We start from the raw sequence: 25,449 nt of genomic DNA, 5'->3' as shown, positions 1-25,449 counted from the left end.
TTTACTTGGTTATCTCACAGGAGTTTTTAAATTTAAACAATGAGAAGATTCCTCCTCACTCTTAACCATCTCCCACATAAGTGCTTCTCTTCCAGTCTTCCCCCAACTGTGGTCAAGCCAAGAAGCTGCTGATGTCAGAAATCCAGGAGTTATTCTTAACACTTTCTTTTCCCTCAGAACTCTTTATTTTTCACTTAAATATAATTTTTATTTATTTGAATATTCTTTCTTGCCCCCTCAGAACTCTTTATCTAGTTCATTGTTAAATCTGAATGATTTTAAAATGTCTCAAATTCCGTCATATCTCTCAATCTCCCGTGAGACGCCCTATGCTTGCCACTTCCCTTCTCATCTGTAATAGTCCTTTAACTTGTCTTCCGTCTTTCAACATCACTTTCTTCCAATTCTCTCCAGCTAGAGTAGTCATTCAAAATATGTAATGGCTTGTGTAGCTTCTTTGTTTAAAAACTCCTTCAACCAATCCATAATGCACTTAAAATAAAATACAACGCTTTAATACAGCTGAAAGACCCTGAAAAAATAGATTTGTCCTACCTATTTAATATCATCTTATTCTACATTCACCCTCCAGCACCCTAATCAGGAACCCATCTTTTTCTCTTCCTTGAATATGCCGAGATTTTTCCACCTATGAACCTCAAAATTATTTTTCATTTTCTCTTCCTAGAATGATGTATATCCTCCTATCCATCCACCTGGCTAATTGAATTTAGATTTTTTTTTTGTTATTGTCCCAGAGAGAATTATTCTAACAACCAAAATTTACCAGGTAGCTCCCTCCTCACAAACATTATTCTCCCTTACCACTCCATTATTTCTTTAATAACATTCTTATAATTTATATTTATATATTAATTTGTGTACTTTTTGTTTGATTTCTTAATCCCACAAGACAAAACTGAAGGAAGTTGGGTTAAATGTGTTTTCCTCAATATCCTATACCTTGTACCCAAGTCAGTGCCTTTCATTTAAGTGAATCAATAAAAGAATGAACAAGATTTTTAGTGTACCTGGTATGACATAATGCATAAAATTGGTGTCGATAAGCCTGTCATACCATTGGCATGTCCACACAAACTCTTATCTCTCAGGAACTACCAGGTACAAAATGATAACAAGAGAATATTTTAATGAGACAATGAGAAGAATATAAGAAATCTGGTCTCTAGGGCTGTCAGGGAGCACCACTGAAGAAACATTTGGCTTAAAAAAGAGGGGGCTGGGATTTCAAGATGGTGGAGGAGTAGGAGGATGAGAAGTTTATCTCTTTTAAAAATGCATCAAGAATACATCTACAGATGGAACAATTCTCAAAGAGCACAAGCTGAACACTAGCAGAAGACCTTGGATGCTAGAAAGGACAGGAAAAGTCCTCACATAACTGGGTAAGACAAAAGAAAGAAGAAAGGAAAAAGAAGAGGAGAGGAAGTGGGATGGGACCTGCACCCCTGGAGGGGAGCTGAGGAAGAGGAGAGGCTCCTGCATCCAGAGAAGCTGCCTCACTAATGGGGAAATCAGCTGGGACACAAGGGGAACATCAGAGGCTGCTGGAGGAGGGAGAAATGGCTGCTGTGGCAGACAGGACAGAGTGAGACTTACACAGACGGTAGGTGCCACAGCCCTGCATGTCCAGACTGAGACATCTGTCTGCCGGTGCACATGAGGGCTGGAAGCTGTAACATGGGGATTGGAGAGCAAAACCACGGAGATGACTGCTATTGGTTGTGAGGAGACAGCCTGAGGGGACAGGAGAAAGGAAATCCACAATCAGGAATGCTTATGGAGGAAACCCCTTGACATAGAAGCAAAACGTCTCCATTGAGTGATGCACAAGGGGTGGAGCTGCCATTGCAGCCTCTCCCCACATGCCGGCCCCTGCCTCCCCAAGCACTAGGAAAGGTCCCCGCCGAGGCTGGAACACACGTTCCTGCTGCCAGGTGCTAGGAAAAGCCCCTACCGAGGCTGACCTTCTTGCACCTGCTGCCGGGCACTAGGAAAGTACCCCACCAGGGCTGGCCTTTGCATGCCTGCCACCTGGTACTAAGAAAGGCCACCGCCAGGGCTGATCCTCTCATGATAGCTGGAAGGCAGTAGGAAAATCTCCCTCTAAGGCCAGATCTCTCATGCTTGTGACCACTGACACCCCCTTCACACCTGTTGCCCATGGGGCTCCCACAACCCCAGCAGCTCTGCCACCTCTGTGCCCTGTCCTCACTGAGGCAGATCTGAGTGCTGCAGGGCAGCCTTGGGAGCAGACCACTGTGGGTGGCCCACATGCAGAGGTAGGGCTTAAACCATAGCTGAGTCCCAGGGGAAGGGTGACTAAGGAAGAGGAATGAACATCTTTCTGTGCAGCTGCAAAAGCCACAGATTAAATCACCCAACTGACTTGGAAAACCCTGTGTCTATGGAATATCTGAATGGACAATGAGTGTTCCCACAACTAAGACTGGTCTAGCTTTAGCAGCCTTGGCCTTTGAAGACAAGTACACATGGGAGTTGGGCCAGGTCAGAGTCTGAGCTGCCCCACAGTGCCCACAGTGGGTCCAGAGACCTACCTAGAGGTATTGAAGGGCCTCTGGGGAGGCAGAGGTTGACTGTGGCTCACAGTGAGGGCAAAGACACTGACAACTGAGACCCCAGGAAAATATTATTACTATTATTTTTTTGTTTTGTCTTCTTCCTTTTTTAAAAATTAATATTATTAAAAATTTTTATTATTAATTAAAATTTTTTATATTTAAAATTTTTACTTACTCTTTAATTTTTTCACATTTTTCCTTGTTTTTGTTTTTTTCCCTTTGTTTTGTTTTAAATCTTTTTAAAAATCATTTTTGTGTGTTTGTTTTATGTTCTCTTTTCTTTTTTTTTAGTTTGCATTATACTTCTGTTTGTGTTTTGTTTTTTGTTTCTGTTAGTTTGTTTTTAATTGTTTGATTATGTTTTGGGTTTTTTTTTCTGATTTTCCTTTTTTTTGTTTTCTTTGTTTTTGTTTCATTTTTTGTATGTGTGCTTCTTTGTTACTTTTAGTTTTTGTTTCTTTGGTTTTGCTTTTACTATTTGTCTTGGGTTTTATCTGTCTGTTCATTTGTTTTCTTTTTTCTTTTTTTAAAATTGTTGTTGCTGTTTGTTTCTTTTTGTCTTTGCTATCTGTCTTGGGTTTTGTTTGTCTGTTCCCTCTCCCCCTTTTTTTTTCTGCACCATGTGGCTTGCAGGGTCTTTGTTCACCAGCTGGGGTCAGTCCTGAACCTCTAGGGTGGGAGTGCTGAGTCCAGGATGCTGGACTGCCAGAAAATTCCTGACCCCAGGGAATATTAATTGGTGAGAGCTCTCCTGGAAGTCTCCATCTCATCTCTAAGACCTAGGCCCGCTCAACTGCCTGCAGGCTCCAGTGCTGAATGCCCCATGCCAAACAACAAGCAAAACAGGAACACAAACCCACCCATTAGTAAAGAGGCTCCCTAAAGTCATACTAAGCTCACAGACACCCAAAAACACACCATCTGATGCAGCCCTGCCCATCAGAGGGACAAGATACAGCTCCACCCACCAGAGTGCAGGTACCAGTCCCTCCCATCAGAAAACCTTCCCAAGCCACTGGACTAACCTCACCCACTGGGGGCAGACAGCAGAAGCAAGAAGGAAAACAACCCCAAAGCCTGCAGAAAGGAGACCACAAACATAGTAAGTTAGACAAAATAAAAAGACAGAAAAATAGGTTACAGACAAACAAGCAAGGTAAAAACCCACAAGACCAAATAAATGAAGAGGAAATAGGCAATCTACCTGAAAAATAATTCAATGTAATGACAGTAGAGATGATCCTAAATCTTGGAAATAGAATGGAAGCACAGATCGAGAAAATACAAGAAATTTTAAAGTACCTAGAAGAACTAAAGAACAAATAAACAGAGATAAACAACACAATAACTGAAATAAAAAATGCACTATAAGGAAAAAATAGCAGAATAACCAAAGCAGAAGAACAGAAAAGTGAGCTGGAAAATAGAATGCTGGAAATAACTGCCAAGGAGCAGAATAAAGAAAGAAGAATGGAAAGAAATGAGAACCATTTCAAAGACCTCTGTGACAACATTAAATGCACCAACATTTGAATTGTAAGGGTCCCAGAAGAAGAAGAGAAAGAGAAAAGGTCTGAGAAAATATTTGAAGAGATTATAGTTGAAAATTTCCCTAACGTGGAAAAGGAAACAGGAAGTGCAGAGAGTCCCATACAGGATAAACTCAAGGAGAAACACGCCAAGACACATATTAATCAAACTAACAAAAACTAAATACAAAAATAAATATTAAAAGCAGCATAGGAAAAGCAACAAATAACACAAGGGAATCCCCATAAAGTTATCAGCTGATTTTTCAGCAGAAACTCTGCAAGCCAGAAGGGAGTGGCAAGATATATTTAAAGTGATGAAAGGGAAAAACCTACAACAAATATTACTCTACCCAGCAAGGATCTCATTCAGATTCAACAGAAAAATCAAAGGCTTTACAGACAAGCAAAAGCTAGCACCAAGCCAGCTTTACAACAAATGCTAAAGGAACTTCACTAGGCGGGAAACACAGGAGAAGAAAAAGACCTACAAAAACAAACCCAAAACAATTAAGAAAATGGTAATAGAAACATACATATTGATATTTACCTTAAATGTAAACAGATTAAATGCTCCAACCAAAAGACACAGACTGGTTGAATGGATACAAAAGCAAGACCTGTATGTAGGCTGTCTAAAAGAGACCCACTTCAGACTTAGGGACACATACAGATTGAAAGTCAGGGGATGGAAAAAGATATTCCATGCAAATAGAAATCAAAAGAAAGCTGGAATAGCAATACTCATATTAGACAAGGTAGATTTTAAAATAAAGACTGTTAAAAGAGACAAGGAAGGACATTAGATAATGATCAAGGGGTCAATCCAAGAAGAAGTTATAAGAACTGTAAATATTTATACACCCAATAAGGGAACACATCAATACATAAGACAAATGCTAAGAACCATAAAATGGGAAATCAACAGTAATACAATAATAGTGGGGGACTTTAACTCTCCACTTATACCAATGGACAGATCATCCAGACAGAAAATAAATAAGGAAACACAAGCCTTAATGACACATTAGACCAGATAGACTTAACTGATATCTATAGAACATTCCATCCAAACACAGCAGAATACACTTTCTTCTCAAGTGCACATTGAACATTCTCCAGGATAGATCACATCTTGGGTCACAAATCAAGCCTTGGTAAATTTAAGAAAATTGAAATCATAACAAGCATCTTTTCTGAACACAATGCTATGAGATTAGAAAGATCAGAAACAGAAATGAAGGAAACACTCCCATTTACCATTGTTAAAGAGAATAAAATACCTAGGAATAAACCTACCTAAGGAGACAAAAGACGTGTACAGAGAAATATAAGACACCGATGAAAGAAATCAAAGATGACCCAAAGAGATGGATATATCATGTTCTTGGATTGGAAGAATCAATATTGTGAAAATGACTATACTACCCAAAACAATCTACAGATTCAGTGCAATCCCCAACAAATTACCAATGGCATTTTTCACAGAACTAGAGCAGAAAATTTTACAATGTGTATGGAAACACAAATGTTCCCAAATAGCCAAAACAATCTTTGAGAAAGAAAAACAGAGCTGGATGAATCAAGCTCTCTGACTTCAGACTATACTATAAAGCTACAGTAATCGAGACAATATAGTGCTGACACAAAAACAGAAATATAGACCAATGGAACAGGATAGAAAACCCAGAGATAAACCTACACACCTATGGTCACCTATCTATGACATAGTAGGAAAGAATATACAATGGAGTAAAGACTCTTCAATAAGTGGTGCTGGGAAAACTGGACAGCTACATGTAAAGGAATGAAATTAGAACACTCCCTAACAGCATACACAATAATAAACTCAAAATAGATGAAAGACCTTAATGTAAGGCTGGACACTATAAAACCCTTAGATGAAAACATAGGCAGAACACTCTTTGACATAAATCACAGCAAGATCTTTTTTGACCCACTTCCTAGAGTAATGAAAATAAAAACAAAAATAAACAAAAGGGACCTAATAAAACTAAAAACTTTGCACAGCAAAGAAAACCATAAACAAGACGAAAAGACAACCCTCAGAATGGGAGAAAATATTTGCAAAAGAAGCAACTGACAAAGGATTAATCACCAAAATATACAAACTGCTCATGCAGTTCAATATCAAAAAACCAGCAACCCAATTAAAAAATGGACAGAAAACCTAAATAGACATTTCTGCAAAGAAGACATACAGATGGCCAGAAAACACATGAAAAGATGCTTAACTTTACGAATTATTAGAGAAATGCAAATCAAAACTACAATGAGGTATCACCTCACACTACTCAGAATGGCCATCATCAAAAAATCTACAAACAATAAATGCTGGAGAGTGTGTGGAGAAAAGGGAACCCTCTTGCACTGTTGGTGGGAATGTAAACTGGTACAGCCACTATGGAGAACAGTATGGACTTTCCTTAAAAAAGCAAAAATAGAAATTATCATATGACCCAACAATCCCACTACTGGGCACATACCCTGAGAAAACCATAATTCAAAAAGACACATGCACCCCAGTGCTCATTACAACACTATTTACAATAGACAAGACATGGAAGCAACCTTAATGTCCATCAATAGAGGAATAGATAAACAAGATGTGGTACATATATACAATGGAATATTAGTCACCCATAAAAAGGAAAGAAATTGGGTCATTTGTAGAGACGTGGATGGACCTAGAGAGTGTCATACAGAGTGAAATAAGTCAGAAAGAGAAAAACAAATATCGTATCTTAACACATATATGTGGAATCTAGAAAAATGGTGTAGATGATCTTATTTGCAAAGAAGAAATAGAAACATAGAGAATAAATGTGTGGACACAAAAGGGGGGTTGGCATGAATTGGGAGATTGAGTTTGACATATACTATTGATACTTTGTATAAAATAGATAACTAATGAGAACTTATTGTATAGCTCAGGGAACTCAACTCAATGCTCTGTGGTAACCTAAATGGGAAAGAAATCCAAAAAGAGAGGGGCTATATGTATACGTATAGCTGATTCACTTTGCTGTACAGTAGAAACTAACACAACATTGTAAAGCAACTATACGCTAATAAAAATTAATTAAAAAAATAAAGTACTAGAAGACTATGAAGACTCTCCATCTGGGAATAAAACTGCAAATAGTAATAAATATGAAAAAAAAGAGGGGGCTGGATTCCAAACAAGTTTTTTTTTCTCCACCTGTAAATGATGACACAGACTAGATGATTTTCACGGTTCCTAAGTGCCAACATTCTAGAATTCTATTTCCCAATTTTGTCCAGAACCAGTCCTACAGGACAACTACTGATTAAGGTCTTTCTTCTTTAGGTGTGTAAGGAACACTTACACTATCTAGGAGGTGAAAATAAAGGTCATCTTGGAGGAGAGGATGGGAGAAACTGCATGACAACATATGCTTCATCCAGGGAATATGTGTTCCTACTACACTTACCAGAAGAATATCTGTTAAATGCTCAGTCCACAGTGTGGTCATTGTATTGAATATAAGTTATTCTAGAAAGTAAGGAATAGGTCCAAAATCAAAATTTTTATTAAACAGTAAATAAAGCACTCATGGATGTAGATTCTCTTGCTTATTGTACATGAGTATTTTTCACTTCTATTCAATGTAATCTGACAGCAAGTGGGGAAGTCCAGATAAGTGCTGTATGACCGTGAAGATGTCTGCAAGGCTCATCTTCTTTGGCAATGGCACATGCAGGAAGAACTAAACATTTTGAGTCTTAATAAATTATGTGTATAATTATTAGATTCACTTAAAATGAATCTGTCTTTCTCATATCTCACCTAACAATATAACCAGCTGTTACTCTCCAATACACGTGTCACCATCCTGGCATTAGTGTCAAACTCAAACTGTGATGATCCACTGAACAAATAGAAACGTCCTATGAATTTAAAAGAGGAAATTAGTGGAGCATTCTTCAAATAAATTAATTTCCAACATGCATAACTCAGAATAAGAGTGAGCTAATAATGAGTGATATTTATTAAGTGGTACTGTGCCAGGCACTGTGCTAAGTGCTTTACATGTTTTTTTCATCTATCCATACAAAAAATGTATGAAGTATTATGAACGAAGACAAAACTAAAAATAAAAAATATTTTGCAATTTTCCAAAAGTAACATCTCTAATAAAAGATGGAGGGAGAACTCCAACTCTTTTGACTCTAAAGCCAGTGATCTAAAAACATTAGATTATACTACCTTCAAATAGATAAAATTCCAGGATTATTTTAAAACCTTCATTTATTCCCCTCTTTCTTCCCAATCCCCTTTCCCCCCACGAGGTACTTAATCACGGCTTGAGATGCAATTAGATCCAAGAGAATCAGGCCAACAATAAAATGCACTGGAGGTCCATTTCCTGCTTTGCATACTTTAAGGCCAATTTATCTTAGTAATAAGATCAGCAATCTTATGAACATTATGATGTCAAGCCCTGGCAGCTCCCTCCAGAATTCCTTAAAAGCAGGTACAGGTTTTGCTTTCCCATCTGCTCATTACCAGAAATCAAATTGTGTCTCTTTTGAGCATATAACAGGACTACCATTTATTTACAAATGAATTATTTAATGTAGACAATTGCAGCTTGCAACAGAAAGCCAGACAAGGCTCTTTTAATCTCTCCTTGGGATAGGAGAGAATGGACAACAAGGAGGGGACAAAAGAGAAAGACAACCAGCCATTAGTAAACCTGGCTCTCACTCAGTTGTATTTTTATACCAAAATAGTGACCTGAAATGGTTATGATCTGAAGAAGCATCTTTTGATTTTATGTGCAAGTATGAAACAGACTTGGAAATTATTCAAGAAAAAAATGTAAGCCAATTAGCATAAATTGGAAAATGAAAATTTTCTAGAGTTTAGAGTAAAAAGGTTATATGCTTGAACTATTTAAAAATTGGTTTGTGTCTCCTCTTCATTTTGATACCATAAAATGCCCCAAAGTGTCCCCACTGGCAATGCAATGAGTGTCCTCTTACCAAATGCCTGTACACAGCGTCAATCTTCAGCTCAACTCCTGAAAAGTCATAAACTATTATTCCGGGGAAACCTTGCTCCATGGACTGGCTATTTTCATCAAATCTGTACCAAGTGAAAAAAATACAATTCAGCATTATGTAGAGCCACCATTACATGCAACAGTATGATATCATGTTAATGTTCCAGTGTGAGATCCTGGATAAAATTCTCAAGTGGTATAAGGAAGTGTTAAACATTTTTATAACTATAAAAATATGTGACTTTCTTAGACTTAAAAACTTAGCACATAAATCAATATTTTCTCCAGATACAAGGACATCATGCTCTTCTACAGAGGTTCCATACATATGTCTGAGGTCAATCTTCTAAGCCTAGACACACAGAGCCCGAGTGTCTTTCTGCTTTGAATGCATGAGAACTATATACAAATAAGATGCAAAGTGAATTAAATCATTTGGCTAAAATAAACTTTTGGTTCTTTATCACACTTGCCCTGTAGACCTTGTCTCTATAGCCTGATACACATGGGTTTCCTATGGTGGCTCATTGTCTGGACCTCAGTTGGTCTCTCCTGATGTCTTTTGGTGTCTGGATATATGACCCAGGTATCAGCCATTCTGAGAGTCCTTTGTTATATCTGGGAAGTTGAATAATTACAAGTTGTTTTCCTCACAATCAGAAAGTTTGAAGTTAGAGGAAGAAGTTTGATTGTGGGAGTGGGGGATATCCTTAAAGAAAGAAAATAATTTTCCTAATTAGGCTCCATACAAAGTCATTCCTATTGTTTCTTACCTCCAGTATTTGTCCTCTACAAAGAAGTATGTTTTCTTCTTTTCTTTAACAGAAACAGCTTCAATTTTCCTTATGGTTGGAGGAAAACCCAAGGTGTGGATGCTTCTTAGATAACCTGCTTGCCCCTCAATTCCTCTGACAGTCCAGAACTTATTGCCTATCAAAAAAAGAAGCCCAAGAAAAATTCAGTGAAGGCTTTTAGTTTTAGAAATGCATTTAGGACACTATTGTGGAAAACAGGAAGTCTTGGTTTTAATTTCAATCAATTAATCTACAACAAAGGAGGCAAGAATATACAATTAAGAAAACAGTCTTTTCAAAAAATGGTATTGGGAAAACTGGACAGCTAAATGCAAAACAATCAAATTAGACTACTTTCTCACACCATATACAAAAATAAACACAAAATGGATTAAACTCTTTAATGTAAAACCTGAAACCATAAAACTTATAGAAGAAAACATAGTATGTTCTTTGACAGTGATCTTAGCAATACTCTTTTGACCCTGTCTTCTCAGCAAGGAAAATAATAACAAAAATAAACAAATGGGACTACAACAAAATAAAAAGCTTTTGCACAGGGAAGAAACTATTAACAAAATGAAAAGACAGCGTACTGAATGGGAGAATATATTTGCAAATGATATATCCAATAAAGAATTAATATCCAAAAACTAAAAAAAAGTCATACAACTCAACATAAACAAACAAACAAGCAACCTGATTTAAAAATTGTCAGAGGACCTGAATAGACATTTTTCCAGAGAAGACATGCATATGGCCCATAGACACATGAAAATATATTCAATATCACTAATCATTAGGGTCAAGTAAATCAAAGCCTCATGTAGATACTACTCACACCTGTCAGAATGGCTGTCATCCAGGAGACAATAAATAACAAGGATATGGAGAAAAGACAACCCTTGTGCCCTGTTGGTAGGAGTGTAAATTGGTGTAGCCACTATGGAAAACATCATGGAGGTTCCTCAAAAATTAAAAATTGAACTGTCATATGTGGTAGTGAAGTAGAACAGCAATTTCACTTCTAGGCATTTGCCTGAAGAAAGAAAAAACACAAATTCAAAAAGGTATATGCACACCAATGTTTATTGTATCATTATGTACAATAGGCAAGCAATGGAAGCAACTTAAGTGTCCATTAATAGATGTATTTATAAAGAAGATCTGGTATATAAATGTAATGAAATATTACTCAGTCATATAAAAGGGAAATATTACCATTTGAAACAACATTGATGCATCTAAAGGGTATTATGGCTAAGTGAAATAAATCAAACAGAGAATGATAAATATCATTTGATCTCACTATACGTGGAATCTAAAAAAAATGAAATAAACAAGCATAACAAAATGAAAACAGACTCATAGATACAGAGTACAAACAGGTGGTTGTCAGAGGGGAGAGGGGTGGGAAGGGGTGAAATAGGTGAAGAAGATTAAGAGGTACAAATTTACAGATATAAAATACATAAGCTACAGGGATGTATTATACAGCATAAGAAATAAGGTCAATAGTACTGTAATAACTTTACATGGGGACAGCTGGCTAGACTTATTATGGTGATCACTTCATAATGTATGCAAATGTCAAAGTACTATATAGTACATTTAAAATTAATATAATATTGTACATCAACTATATTTAATAAAAATACTTTTCAGCATATATGGGCTTATAGAAAATAAGGGAAATCTCCAAACTCTCCTCTCAAATCAGTCCACAACAAGTTTGGTGTGTTAGTAATTTCCTGTTATAGCTAGGATTTGAGCTAAACTGAGACCTGACTTTAGTCATTTGCCTGAAAACGATGAGGGGTGAGGGAGACAATTTGGGAGGAGGACAAGCATTATCTTGTGAGATGCTGAGTCACATATGGTCTTTGTTGATTCTCTACACAAGGGTAAGTTGTCCTCCTCTGTCAAGGAGATATTATTGATACTTCTACCCATGTGGAGCTTTCAGAGAAATTTAGGTGTTCAAGATTTTCAGGTTTGTTTACCCATTATTCCAGCTAGAAATTGTCCAATTTTGCAGTTAGATTTTGGATTGATTTTTAGGATAGTCTACAATAGATGAGGATTTTCTTAAATGTTGCCATTAAAGTCTGTTAGCTTTCACAATATGTCTTGAGTTAGTATTTGGCTTCTCTGAGCCTATTACTTTCTTTATCAAATTCCCGGGGCAGTTAACTAGCTCACTCCGCATTTCTTAAAACTACCCTCCCTCTCATACTGTTGAAGTGTCCCAGACACCTGATAACCCAACACCTCACCATTCATCATCTTTTCACAATCAACCACAGATGAAAGTCTAAGTAATTGTGATGCCACTACATACCAAGGGTTATCACCACCACATTTCAGCACAAGTTATCTTAATCTAGCATTCCTAGAAAGCAGAGCCTGAGACAAAATTTAAGTGTAATCCAGGGAGCTGGATTGTGAGACATGGAGAGCAAAGCAGGGAAAGCAGGAGAGACAATACACAGATGAATTGTCAACTGGATACAGATATGAGAAATGTGTTGTACGATATGGAACTGTCTGAGGACTACTGGAAATGTGTCTTAGAAGCACCTTCTGAAGAAAGAAAGGGGAATGCATTTATTCATCCATTACTTTCACATTGGTAAAATATTTGTCCCACAAACTATTACTCTTCTCATATCTAAGTTGTATGTGCATGAGCTCTGAATGAGTTCCATAACAGAGCTGGATGGAACATCAACAGAAAAGATGGAAAATTCTAGAGAAGGAAGCAAGAAACACATTGCACAGACCCAACGAGAACAGCTACTAGTTTAGGAGCTGGTTTAGAACCTGTACAAAGCAAGTCACCACTGCTGTGGCAGGGATAAAAGAAAGATGAGGGCAAGGAAGAATCTGAAGAGTGTCTGATAATCTCTATGACTCAGCAATTGCACTCTTAGATATATAATCAACAGAAATGCCTACATATGTGCAACATTATTTATAAAAGCCCCCAAATGGTAACAACCCAAAACCCATTACCAGTGGATAAATAATGTTCAACACAATAAGGTAGATACAAAATAATACACAGTTGTTCTAATTTAGTTAAAAAACAGGTGAACTTAATCTAAGGTATTAGAGGTCAGCATAGTGGTTACTCTGGGAGATAGAGAATGTATAGAGAATGCTGTTGGTACTGTCCCCAGATCCTCCTCGGCATCCTCATGGATACTGCAAGTGTTGACTTCTACAACTTCCAGTTGTCCCCTGTTACTTTGCCAAGTGGGATCATATTGCCTGGGAGCAATGCCCCTCTCCCCAAAACAGACCTCAACTGATAACTGATTGACACAGGGGTGCAAAAGTCTAGTTCCTTTGCCTCAAGGTGGGACTAACTGTAATTCAGTTTTTGCTCCAGAGCTCTTTGTTCATAAGATCAAAGCAAGCTCTGTCTGAGACCACATTCTTTAGCTTTTTCCCTGTTCTAAACTATGTCCCCCACTCCTCCTGAGAGCCCTCCTCCCCCAATGACAACACCAAAGAATTCCTGTTTCAGGCTCTTATTCTGGAGAACTAAGCTAAGAAAAAGTTGAGCAGTGATGGGATCATGTGAAGGATACATACTCTCTTGTGAGATGTCTCTTGCATCTTTTGTTAAGCCACAAAAAAGGCTTATTGGTTTGACTCACTATTTGAAATGAATATAAGATCCTACACATCAATGGCCAGATAATGGATCCTATAAATTGGTAATTTGAAAGGAAGACTTTTTTGAGAATCCTCATCATAAACAGCTGTCATATCAGTACTTATGGGGGGATCAGATTGACAGCAGTGGCATCCCTGCATCTGGAGGTAGTAGGACATCCTTATCTCCAGAGATAGGGATGCAGGACTGAATATACAAACCTTGTTACTGTTTTAATTTACTACCCCAAGCCCAAACTCTCTTTAGATTCTTCACCAGTTAAATTTCTTCATCTTCTTAATTCCTCACAAATTTATTGTTTCTTTATCTAAAAAGTATTAAAGCTGCCTGCTTTAGCCAATCCTTAGGTCTCATTTCTATGACACCTCTGTGTGCATGAATTAAATTAACTTTCTTTTTCTTCTGTTAATCTGTCTTGTGTCAACTTTATTATTAGTTCAGCCACAAGCGCTCAAGAGGGGTAAGGGAGATATTTCCCCCTCCCTGACACTGGTAATGTTTTGTTTACTGAGCTGGGTGAGAATTACATGGGGTTGTTAACTTTGTGATAACTCATTGACATGAACATTTATGATATGTGCACTTTTCTGCATTTATGTTATACTTTAATATAAAAATGTTTAATGGAGAGAGAGATTTGGCCAAAGGGAAGGTTACACTGCTGTCCAAATTCTTGAGTTGAGAACTGCCTGCCTCAGAATCATGAATACCTCAAAATATTCCCAAGACTCTCTGTGTATTTGGAAAATCTGCAAACACTCTGAGCACTCTCTGAGCTACTCATAAAACTCATAGGTCTTGGAAGCTACCTACAGGACTCCTACCTCCATTAACATCCTCCCAAATTAGGCATGATAAAATAGATAATATTTGTCTGGAAAAACTGGGTTATGCAGCTTTAACAAAATCTAAAATCTTAGTGGCTTAACACAGTGAAAGTTTATTTGTTAAGCAAAATCTACTGAGGTTTGGGGTAACTGTTCAGAGTGTTGGCCCAGGAATTCAGGCTTCTTCAACCTTCTGGAAATTCTCTCAAGATGTGCTTTTACAATCATCATTGCGCTGGAGAAGTTTGCACCAGCAATCCAGTGATTCCATCTGGAAGTGATATTGGTCACTTCTGGGCACAATCCACTGGCCAGGACTATCCAAGTGTGACTGCCTACCCTTTCCTGCCACATCTGCAGAGAACTGAACTGTGGAGTCAGGAATTTGACCTTACTTTGCCCTCATTTGTGGAACTAAATTATAGCAGTACACAAAACATTACATTCTAAGTTATAAAAATTATGCAGAATGAGGTATAAATAAGATTATACTTCACAACTCTGTATTTTATTTAAATATATGTCTCTTCAGGAAAACAGCTTCCTTGGACTCATGAAATATATTTTTCTGTTTAACCTTTTAACAGCTGGTCAATTTTTTCTGCAGTTGAACCAGCTATTAGCTTTTTGGAGAGTCAAAATTCTCTTAGTTTTGGTATCAAATTTGTATTGCCTTGTTCCATGGAAGAAATAGAAAAATCCTAGAAATAAAACAAAAGAGACTTATTATCTTATACAAATGATTTCTAGGTTTAACTTTAATTCTTCAAAAATCCAAGTCATTTGTGAGAATAAACATTTTTGGTATTTTCTATTCCAAATAACAATACTGATGCTATTCTGTGGCAACAAAATAGAGGAAATATGTATATATTCACTTACCATCTTTCTGGAAAACAGCATCAACTTTGTTGCCAATTCCAGGAAAATCTTCTTCTATCATTTTGGGATAACCTGCATCCATGGATTGTTTATATTCATCATACCTGGTCAAAAAATAATTAGAAGTGTCAGAACTATTTGTTAAATGTGTAGCCTTCACAAAACCATTACAGGGAATTCACCAGCAAGAATGTAATAAGACCTTTTAATTCCATAGGTCATGTGTAAAAATAGGAGGTGGGACAAAGTGAGGCAGGATGTTGGGTGGACTAGAAGATTTATAAGTTCCCTCTGTACTCCAACATCTAATTCTACTTCTCCAGTAGGTGCTATTAATGTCAAATGCAGTGAAAGATAAGTTCCTGTTGGCTACAGCAGCTCTATGTAGATGAATGCCCTCCTTTTCACATCTTCTTTTTCAAATCCAGATCCATGTTCTCCCTGGATCTCTGGGACAGGAATTGAATAATGATTATTGGTCAACCAACTTGGAAGCTGGACAAGCTACAGCCATTCCCAGAAAAGGCAGCTAGCCAAGGCACTATGAGACTCATTTTTATATGATTCAATTTAGTAACTTCTCTCTATGTAGAAAGAATATATACCCTACCATTTTCTGTACCCAGTCTTTACCTCCAGCACTTGTTAGCAACAAAGAAGTATGTTTTCCCAGTATCTTCCTCAGAAACAGCAGCGTCGATGTTCTTCACAGTCCTAGGGAAACCAAATGATCTGTAGATGTACTTGGGGTATCCGTATAACATATCTTGCCCCTTGACAGCCCAGTACTTATCACCTGCCAATCAAGAAACAGGGATGAAAACACTTGCCCAGGGCACCAGTAGACAGTAAGTGGATTTCCAGCTAAATGCTTAGTCTCATGTGCTAGAGGAGTATCCTGACTGCACATTAGAATCATCTAGGGAGATTTTTTTTTTTAAAATACCGATGCTGGTATCCTACCCCAGACCAATTAAATCAGTATTTTTTTTTAATTTCCTAGACGATTCTAACCAGTAACAAGCTTTGAGAAGACTAGTTTGTGGAGTTGGGGGCTTCCTTCCAAAGCCAGATGTTCAAATGACTACAGAGTTCATCGTGCCACCTCAGTGATAGAAACCTTACTTCTCCAGGTTGCCCATGGCTTGTGGAAGTTCACACCAAGGGTATCTTAAAGGCCAGAGTGTTGTAATGATTCACAATCTGTAATGACTTGCAACCCAGGGTAGAAATCATTGCACCTGACTACCGTTCCAAATACTTGAATTTAGGCTGTGTCCAGATTCTGCATATTTAGACTTAGTAAACTCCATGTCATATAAAACTGGTCTTACGTCTTGTAGCCAGGCTTGTACTTTTTACTCAAGTATCCTTATTTATCCCTCAGGAAAAACCAGTTTGAAACTTTGTGTATCTAAAATCCCATTTAATTTCATTATATAAGGGCTAGAAAGCCCATTTCAAAGTTTTTTGCCCATCTGAACTGTATTGAGTTCTTTGCCTTGAGTGTGTGACTGGGTCAGGTGTCTTAACGTTTGTCTGCACTATGCCAAACATACATTTGGAGAAATACTGGTGTTTGGCATAGTGTCTTCAAAGTCAGGAGCTGATCACTGGAGCATGTTTCATTCTGATAGAATCAAAGAAGTTTACCCCATTCTATTCATGGTAGTTCAGGACTTCTCACACTTTAATGTACATACGAATTCCTGGCAATCTTGTTAAAATTTGAGAAGGTCTGGAATAGGATCTGACAATATGGATGAACTTTGTCAGTATTATGGTAAGTGAGATTCTGATTTTCTAACAGTCCCCAGGACAGTGTCAGTGCTGCTGGTCTGAAGACCATACTCTGACATCAAGGATGCAGCACCCCCATCTGGCTGCCCTTTGGAGCCTCCTCTCTCAGGAGAGTTATTAGTATAAAATAGGCTCTAGGAAACCACCCAACTCAAATGTTTCTGTTCCATCTTCTCAGTTTTACTCCTGAGCACCCCAAGAATGTGGAGAGGGTTTAAAATACATAAACAGTTTGCACAGAAAACACCTCCATAAGTCCACATTCACAAACAGGCCATAAAATATGTATCTCCAGTCATATGCTATTCACTTAAATTTATTCAGACATGCACCATGCAATTCTTAACTAAAGTGATAGACTCCCATTGATTTGCTAGATTTTCCAAAGTCTATGGAAATAAAGTAGCTAGTAGTCTCATATATCAGGCCAAAAGCAGAAGAAACTTTAATGCATAAAAACTGAAAGATAATTAGAAACATTACCTTTGAAAAACCGAACTTCATCTCTATCGGCAACCTCATAAGCAGCCTGAAGTCCATTTGGCAGATGGGGCCAGAAAACAGAAATGAAATTGAGCTCAGCTTCCGGGTAGAAGGGATTTGTGCGCATGTAAAACCTGATTTGAAAGAAGGAAAAACGTTTTTATCTAATCCATAGCAAGCTCTGGCTGTCATTCAGGTCCTTCTATTGCTGGCACTAGTAGTGTGCTCATAAATGTTTAACATCTGGCTCTCCACGATGGGGCTGGGGAGGAGTCCTGGTTAGTAGCACTTGCTTATTTTCATGGTGGAAATATTACAACCACTGCAAATTTTTGCAGTGGTGCACCACTGTATAGTGTTTCCACTGTACAGATACACTAGGCATGAACTGCCTCAGGAACATAAATAAATAGTAAAATGCAGCAAAATAATTACAAAGGGATGAATTCTGATTACTTTTATTACCTTTGGTTTAAATACAATTGTAAGTTGTATAATTTAACTTTAAAGTTAATAATTTAACTTTTAACAATGCTGTTTAACAACCAGCTTGCAAAATTCTCAAAATGTAACAATCATCTTTGGCAAGCACACCAGGGCCTAGAACACAGCACTAACATCCTACATTTAGTGCACACTTTACCTACATCATGCCCTACCTCACAAATACCCTACAAGAGAACATTGCTTTCATCTCACAGATTAGCAATTGAGGTCAGGGAGGCGAAGGGAGGTGTCCAAGGCCATGCAACTGTTAAGAGGCAAAGGTTAACTTTAAACTCAGATCTAGCAGCACTCCCTTTGTCTTCTTTTGGTTGGTGGTTTACAAAGTTGACTGGGGTAAAGACAAAGCATAGACTGTCACATGGGCCGGCAGAAGAGTTTTCCCAATTCCAGGCCACAGGGAAGACTCTACCCTTGGAAGTCAAATCTGACTTCTCGATCCAGTCCTGCCTCTGCCTGGCTGTGAGACCCTGGGCAAGTCAATTACTATTACTGTTTCTAGACTTAACCTTCTGTGGCTTCATGACCTGGTGACATTTAAATGATCTCAGTGTCCTTTTAGTTTTTGCAAATCCTAGACTTTGTCCTGTTCTTTGGAGTCATCCTTCAAATACTTGCTTTGATGAGAGCATCCTGCTATATTGAGAGCTTTCCTTTAAAACCAAGTCTTTCCTAGCACTCCCCAGCATTGAGTCACACCCTGTATGGTTTATATCCATCCTTATCTTTTATACTTAGAAATAGTAAAGCACAGTATGGGAAGCAGTAGGAGCCAATACACTGCCTTCTGGGGTAGCTATGATCACAAAGTGGTAAAACAGTTCCAGTGACACTCCAAGAAGAGAGGTGAGGAGAAGCGAGTCTTTTAGAGCATCCCTACTTTCTATGTGTGGCAGACTGTATTATTCAGAAAATGACTGTATTATTATTTTGCCTTGTCCTTTAGGAATCAGAAGTGTATACAGAGCAGGCCTATTCCTTGTGTGTGAGGGGACCCTAGCCTTCCTGAGGCCACATGCTGCTAAGGGAGTTTTAGGACCCTCCTCTGAGGAGGGAAGCACATTGTGACTGCCCATATCCCCTGACCCCCAACAGTCAGGGTCCTCATGAATTCTTGGTGATTCTCCCTGCAATGGCTCCTATCTTTCTTTGCCCCCTCCCAGGGAAAGGGGTGGGGAGAGAGTCCTATTATGACCACAGGCTTTGGAAGGGCCGTCTTTTCCAGGATGATACTTAAAAGGGGTCTACACAATCCTTCTCAGCATGATGGTGCTATGAAAAGGACTGATTTCTCCTAATAAAATACTGACATACTCATCATCCTAAAGAGTGACAAAAAATGAGAAGAGGCCTGGAGTAGAGGTCAGAAGACCAATTACCACTTTGTTGCCAAAGAACTCTGTGCCCCAAAGGATCTCTTTCCTTCTCTCTGCTTTACTTTACTGATCTGTAAAATGGAATTGTATTTACTGATTTTCTACTTCAATGGTAATTTTTGTGAGAATCAAATGACAGAATACATGCTGGGGAAAAGGTTGTTATAAGTTCATTATGTTGTGCAAGAGCAAGCAATTGTTTACACTCAACTATAATTATAATAATATATGTAAACAAATGTAAGATAAACAATGTGTGAAGCACAGTAGTGGCCCATATGTACCCATAACAGTGAGTCCTGTTATTACACATACATAACACAAAGAAGAACTGATGTCTTACCTGTCTTTCAAGAACATCACTTCTCCCCGCATTGTAGTTATAGCATCAAAAGTTAGCTTGCTATCACACACTTGTGGGGTTTGCGGGCCAATTGGCTGAGTGGGATTTTGGGAAGGTCCTAAAGGAACAAGAGATCTGGAGTTAGTTCCACCTGGCTTTGGAAAACTACATAACCAATGAAAGCTTCTTAAAGGATAAAGCCAATGGCTATTCTAATAGACCCCTTGTCTATAATGTTTTTCTTTATACTCACCATAGATGGCCTGGATCCCACTGATGTCATCCTGAGATAGCTGAACCTCACCACTGAAGATGTAGTTGGGGTACATCAAAGCCCCAATGTCAGTAGAATGAGAAAGTCCAAGGGAATGACCCAATTCATGAGCTGCCACACGATACAAATTATAATCTAAAATGGATAATAAACCCATTTGCAATTATTTGAAATGTTTTCAGTTTTGAGACATTTAATTAAGAAGTAATCTATAACTCTAAAGGATTAATGTTCTTATTTTCTCAATAGCTTTTTGAAATGTATAAAAATTTTTCTGAAGGTAAGAAGAATGCATTTATTAATAGTGAAGAGACCAGTTAAAGCCTAAACTCTATGATTACAATTAAAAAGCAAATTCAGCCAACCAAGAGTCTAGCACAGATTAGTCAGTCTTGTCAGTGGTTAGATGGCACATATTATTTCATAGGGAAAAATAGTCTTCTTTTAACACAATTTTTTTTCCTATTTACATATTGATACATGCTTAATGCTGGAAATTTTGGAAAATATATATAGCCTCTCTTCCCTTGATTTCCACATATCTTACTAACATTATTACACTTTGGTGTGTTCTTCCAATAAAAAAGATTCTATGTAGATGCCCACAAAGAAAACATTAAGATTTTCAACATTTACTTACTAGAAATTTCAGAGTAGCCTATTTGTAGCCAATAAGATGTTCTTACTAACAGAAATAATTCTTCTCTTACATTTTCTAAATGCACCATTAATTTTCTAAGTGGTAGCAGAAAAATTCATACTTCTATTAATACATTCTTTCGGTTAAGTCAACCAATATTACAATGAGCCAAGAAGGTGGGTGGGGGGAGAAGGGTTGAGAGAGGCAAGATGAGCTGACTTACCTCTGAAATTGTTGGTCCAACTTTCATCATCATCAAAATGGACATCCCCTCCGATATGTGGGCCTGGTTGAAAAGCATGAGCAAGGTTTCCACCCGGTCCATCAAAGGGAGAATTGTCACGATGATCTGCAAGAAACAAAATTCAAAGAAAGTTCCTCTTGGTTCTTATTTAGGCTAACCCAGGAGAGTAAGCACTAGCTTTGCTAAGAGGCCAACAGATTTGCAGCAAATGCAATATAATTTTCATTCTTAAGTCCATAAAATCAACACTCTTCTCAAACAAGGAGATCTAGTTGCAAAGCTGAAGAGATTCAAAGGCAGGGGGAAGTTAAGGTGAGAATACTTTCATGCTACAAGAAGAGCTTACCTCCCCTGACAAAGGATATCATTATGTCTGCTTGACCCTCAGAGACCTTGGTGAAGGTCAAGGGTGAGACACTGCTCCAGAGTTGAAAGGCTTTCTCAATGGCATGGTCCACATCTGCTCTTGACAGATCTGGTGTGTAGTTTTCAATCCTTCAAATGAAATAAAATACAGACACATCAGATTTCATTTCTGATGGCTCTGATGGGAAATAGCATTCCCACTCTGGTGCTCAGTCTAATTACCTGTAGGTCAGGTGTGTGTCCTCCCACCGCGGGTTCCCCTGAGTGAGAACAAACTGAACACTGTCAGGCACCCCACATCTAGGCTGCTTCATCACATTCAGGGTTTCAGCATCTGGTTTCCCCGTCACCTTCAGCCCAAAGAATTTTTGCATTTGCTTTAGTTTTTCAACTACTGGGCCACTGTTTCTCTGTCTTTCAACTTGCTTCCCATCACTCTTCAGGTTGTAGTAGTTTTCCAGGTATTTCTGATGAAAGACAAAATTATTGAAACACTGGATAGGAAATCTTTCTAATTTTTCTAAATATTGACAGTATAAAGTTATAGCTGAAACACAGAACTACTTTTAAAGATTGTGTCTAGATTGCATGGTCCTTATTATCCTTATTATTGGTGGAAACTGTAATTTTGGAGTAGAAATTTCCCTACCATTAGTTATTATGAAGTCAGAATTATAATTTGTTGAGACAAATTTGCATATTGTTCTTTTAGTTCCCTATCACTTCTAACTGGAAAAGGAGAGTCTATGCATGGATAGATACATTTTTGGGGATAGTGCCCTTTCTGACAAAAATTTCTGTTTGTAGGGAATCCATCCTTAAATAAACTCTATTATACTGCTGTTACTCTGTTATACTGTGGAAAAAATGTAAATAAAGGCTTTTGCATCTTCGGCATGTGAAATTCAGCATTTACCTGCACTGTCTCCACATCTTGCTCTTGTGTTTCTGAAGTCTTTGCTGGGAAGCTGTGAGACCCCACGCCCCAGAGAAGCAGGAGCAGCAGCAGAGGCAGTCTGGGCATGCTGGCCTCTGTCTTCCTTCTCAGCTTAAGGAAACTGATGGCTCCCACCTCTCTGCTGCTCCAATGTCTCAACTAGGAAGCTCCCTCTCTATATATAGGGTTCTGGCACTTCCAGAAAGCCAGAGGCTGTCTGACTCACATTTCATTACATCCTCTTGATTAGCAGTGAATAAACTGAACAATCATCACAACTGGTGACTCCAAGCAGATTATTTGGGATTGTTTGGTGTTGCAAGCTTATGATTAACATTAAATGGAACATGGACAAAGGAGACACGTCCAACATGTAAACAGTTGTTTTCTTCAACTCATTTCTATCCTGTTTGAGAAAGACCTCATTATATCTGGAGATCACAGAGTACTCCACAGACTTTTTAAAAAATAGACTTTGGTACTTGATCCTGCTGGTCATAAAGTGCTCTTGGTTATATACACACCTTTTTCCCCAAGCAGAGGACAGAATTGCTGACATGTATGCCCTATGGCTGTTCAGCACCTGTACTGACAGGCATTCATTTGGGGGTGGCTCTCCTAGGTTCAGTGGTGTTCCCTTATACCTTTGCTAAGCTGCCTTGTACACTATTTTCTTAGCGCCATAGTTTCCCTTAATTTTCATTCAGGCCCAAGATTTGAAAACCTTGGCTTAGAAGGTCCCCATCCACAGGTGTGGTATGAGGTAACTCCCCACCCTGTGTAGACACTGCCCAGTGGCATCATGGGACAAATGGGATCCTTCTCTGAAACCTGCCAGAATGTAGCAGGTGAGCCAGGGGCTAGTAAAAGATCAAGTATGAGTCTGAGGTCTTATTTTTAATCATCCTCCTTCTCCTCAATGTGAGCACATCTCTGCTCCCTGGGGCTAGGCAGCAATTATTTATTCTTTCATGTATGCATTCATCTATTTCAAAGATCTTATTTAGCATCTTCTGTGCACCAATTATGATGGAATGGGGTTAATTAATAAAGAAACATCTTATGGGACACCTTAAGATGGCATTAACAGAAGTCTGTATGAAGTTGCACAGATCAGTTTTACCAGAAAGTACTGGGATAGGAGAGGCTCTGGACCTGGTCTAGCCCTAGTTTTCTGACCTTCATTAATCCCTCTACCTCTGTCATGATTTTTGCCAAATCTTTGTGCCATCTCTAATATCATTTTTGTATTTTTCTTTAAATTTACTCTAAAAGTTTTGCCTCATTATAGGTTATCATATCCATAAAATAATAGCTTAGTGGGTCATTATTTTTGTCTGCATATTAAAATAAATACATGGTTATGTAATGAAAAATGTATATTCATTCTTCAGGATCCACATTAAAGTGTCTTAGGGTCATCAGTGGTATCTGTTCCACTCTTGGTAAAGCAAGCTGGTCTAAATCTGTAGCTTCTTTTACCCCCACACCACCCTCCTTCAATGAAAGTTTAAATGCGACATAAAGTTGAGAAACACTTGCCTGTGTTCTTCCACATTAGCACCTGATGGTGTCGCCCACCTTGCCCATAATGTCAGGTTTGATTTCTCAGGACTTTTCTCACATTACCAATTTCTGTCTTCCTCACCACACTAAGAAATACATCTTATGCATAAATCTTGCTTCAGTAGTTGTTGAATTGATGTGAAAGAGCTTATTTCCTCCTTAATCATTTAACCACAATTTCCTCATCTGAGTTGAGTAACATGTGAGTTCATTGTGGTGAGAGGAATTGGAAGAAGCTCTCATGAAGATGAAACCTTCTCCTTCTCACAGGCATTAGATGGAAGGTGGGGACCAAAGAACACTGGCAATTAAAGACACTCCAGCACAGGCAAGGAATATACTGAAAGGAGCTCTTTACATTAAAGGTTGAACACAGATTGTGTATTCAAAGTCAAAGGGTGGTTGACGCACCTTGACTGTTAGGGAATCTGGCCAATGTGAAGTTGCCCTCAACTCCATTGGGGTCTGGGAAACAAGGGTCACTAGGTTAACGCAAGAGAATAACATTGTGACCATCTGGGATGGGGTCAGGAATTACATAAGCATCACCCTGGAAGAGTCTCATACACTGTTCATTCTGACAAGAGTCTATATATTATGGTCTAGAAGTTTTCAAACCTTATAAACTACTGTATCCTTTAAACAAAATCTCTTTTGGAAGACCAAGTTGTAAGCCAGATGACAGGAGAAGTGCTCTAATGAAAGGGGAAATGGGCTGTGAGACCCATCTACATCACTCCCAGTTTGCCCCATCCCCCTTTCTTTAGCAAAGTCCCCAATTTCTAGGGAACAATGAGGGTTCAGTGCAGTGAATCTCTAAAACCATGGATCTAGTCCAAGACCCTGATTTTCCAGTTGAAACTAAAGGACACAGTAGTTGCCTACAGATCTGGTGTCACACCTCTGCAGGGATGGGAGGATAAGGGTGGGGGAAAAGAGAAGACAGAGCCTGGACTAACACCTTTTTCTCCTGGTCTGAGTCCAGAGCTCTCGACTTAAATGCTCTAAGTCTTTTGTTACAGCTTCAGATATGCTGACATGGATTGGAAACTGGATACTTAAATAGCTTTTTGTTAAATTTCTTCCTAAAATAACAAAGAAATTTAAGTTAAGTTTTGTTTAAAGCCTCAAAGATTCACATGGTCCTAAATCTTGAAATTTCCAGTTAGGTATTTTTTAATTAATTAATTAATTAATTAATTAATTAATTAATTTTTACATCTTTATTGGAGTACAATTGCTTTAAAATTGTGTGTTACTTTCTGCTTTATAACAAAGTGAATCAGCTATACATATACATATGTTTCCATATCTCTTCCCTCTTGCGTCTCCCTCCCTCCCACCCTCCCTGTCCCACCCCTCTAGGTGGTCACAAAACACTGAGCTGATCTCCCTGGCTATGTGGCTGCTTCCCACGAGCTAGCTATTTTACGTTTGGTAGTGTATATATGTCCATGCCACTCTCTCGCTTTGTCTCAGCTTACCCTTCCTCCTCCCCATATCCTCAAGTCCATTCTCTAGTAAGTCTGTGTCTTTATTCATGTC

At 38.3% G+C, this 25,449-nt stretch overlaps 1 protein-coding gene across 1 annotated transcript; it reads right to left on the bottom strand.

Annotated features, from left to right (window-relative positions):
• Positions 1-14,975: 14,975 nt before the first annotated feature.
• On the bottom strand, positions 14,976-22,475 carry MMP1 (matrix metallopeptidase 1). Its single transcript, XM_081238898.1, has 10 exons — positions 22,318-22,475; positions 21,624-21,868; positions 21,382-21,530; positions 21,015-21,140; positions 20,131-20,286; positions 19,878-19,995; positions 17,655-17,788; positions 16,005-16,167; positions 15,372-15,475; positions 14,976-15,190 (listed from the first exon to the last, which is right to left on the bottom strand). The coding sequence occupies exons 1-10, from the start codon at positions 22,423-22,425 to the stop codon at positions 15,081-15,083; spliced, it is 1,413 nt and encodes a 470-aa protein (XP_081095024.1). The 5' UTR covers positions 22,426-22,475; the 3' UTR covers positions 14,976-15,080.
• Positions 22,476-25,449: the final 2,974 nt, after the last annotated feature.

Source organism: Mesoplodon bidens (genome assembly GCF_964165515.1).
Source record: "Mesoplodon bidens genome assembly, chromosome: 7".
Classification (NCBI taxonomy): domain Eukaryota; kingdom Metazoa; phylum Chordata; class Mammalia; order Artiodactyla; family Ziphiidae; genus Mesoplodon; species Mesoplodon bidens.
This window is presented reverse-complemented; position numbering and strand designations above follow the sequence as displayed.

Excerpts from the sequence above, each read along its gene's own strand:
- MMP1 (XM_081238898.1), bottom strand. The coding sequence starts at position 22,425 with ATGCCCAGACTGCCTCTGCTGCTGCTCCTGCTTCTCTGGGGCGTGGGG. Across the intron at positions 20,287-21,014 it reads TTGGACCAACAATTTCAGAG|ATTATAATTTGTATCGTGTG; the intron begins GTAAGTCAGCTC and ends TATCCATTTTAG. Across the intron at positions 15,191-15,371 it reads TGCTGTTTTCCAGAAAGATG|GATTTTTCTATTTCTTCCAT; the intron begins GTAAGTGAATAT and ends TTTTATTTCTAG.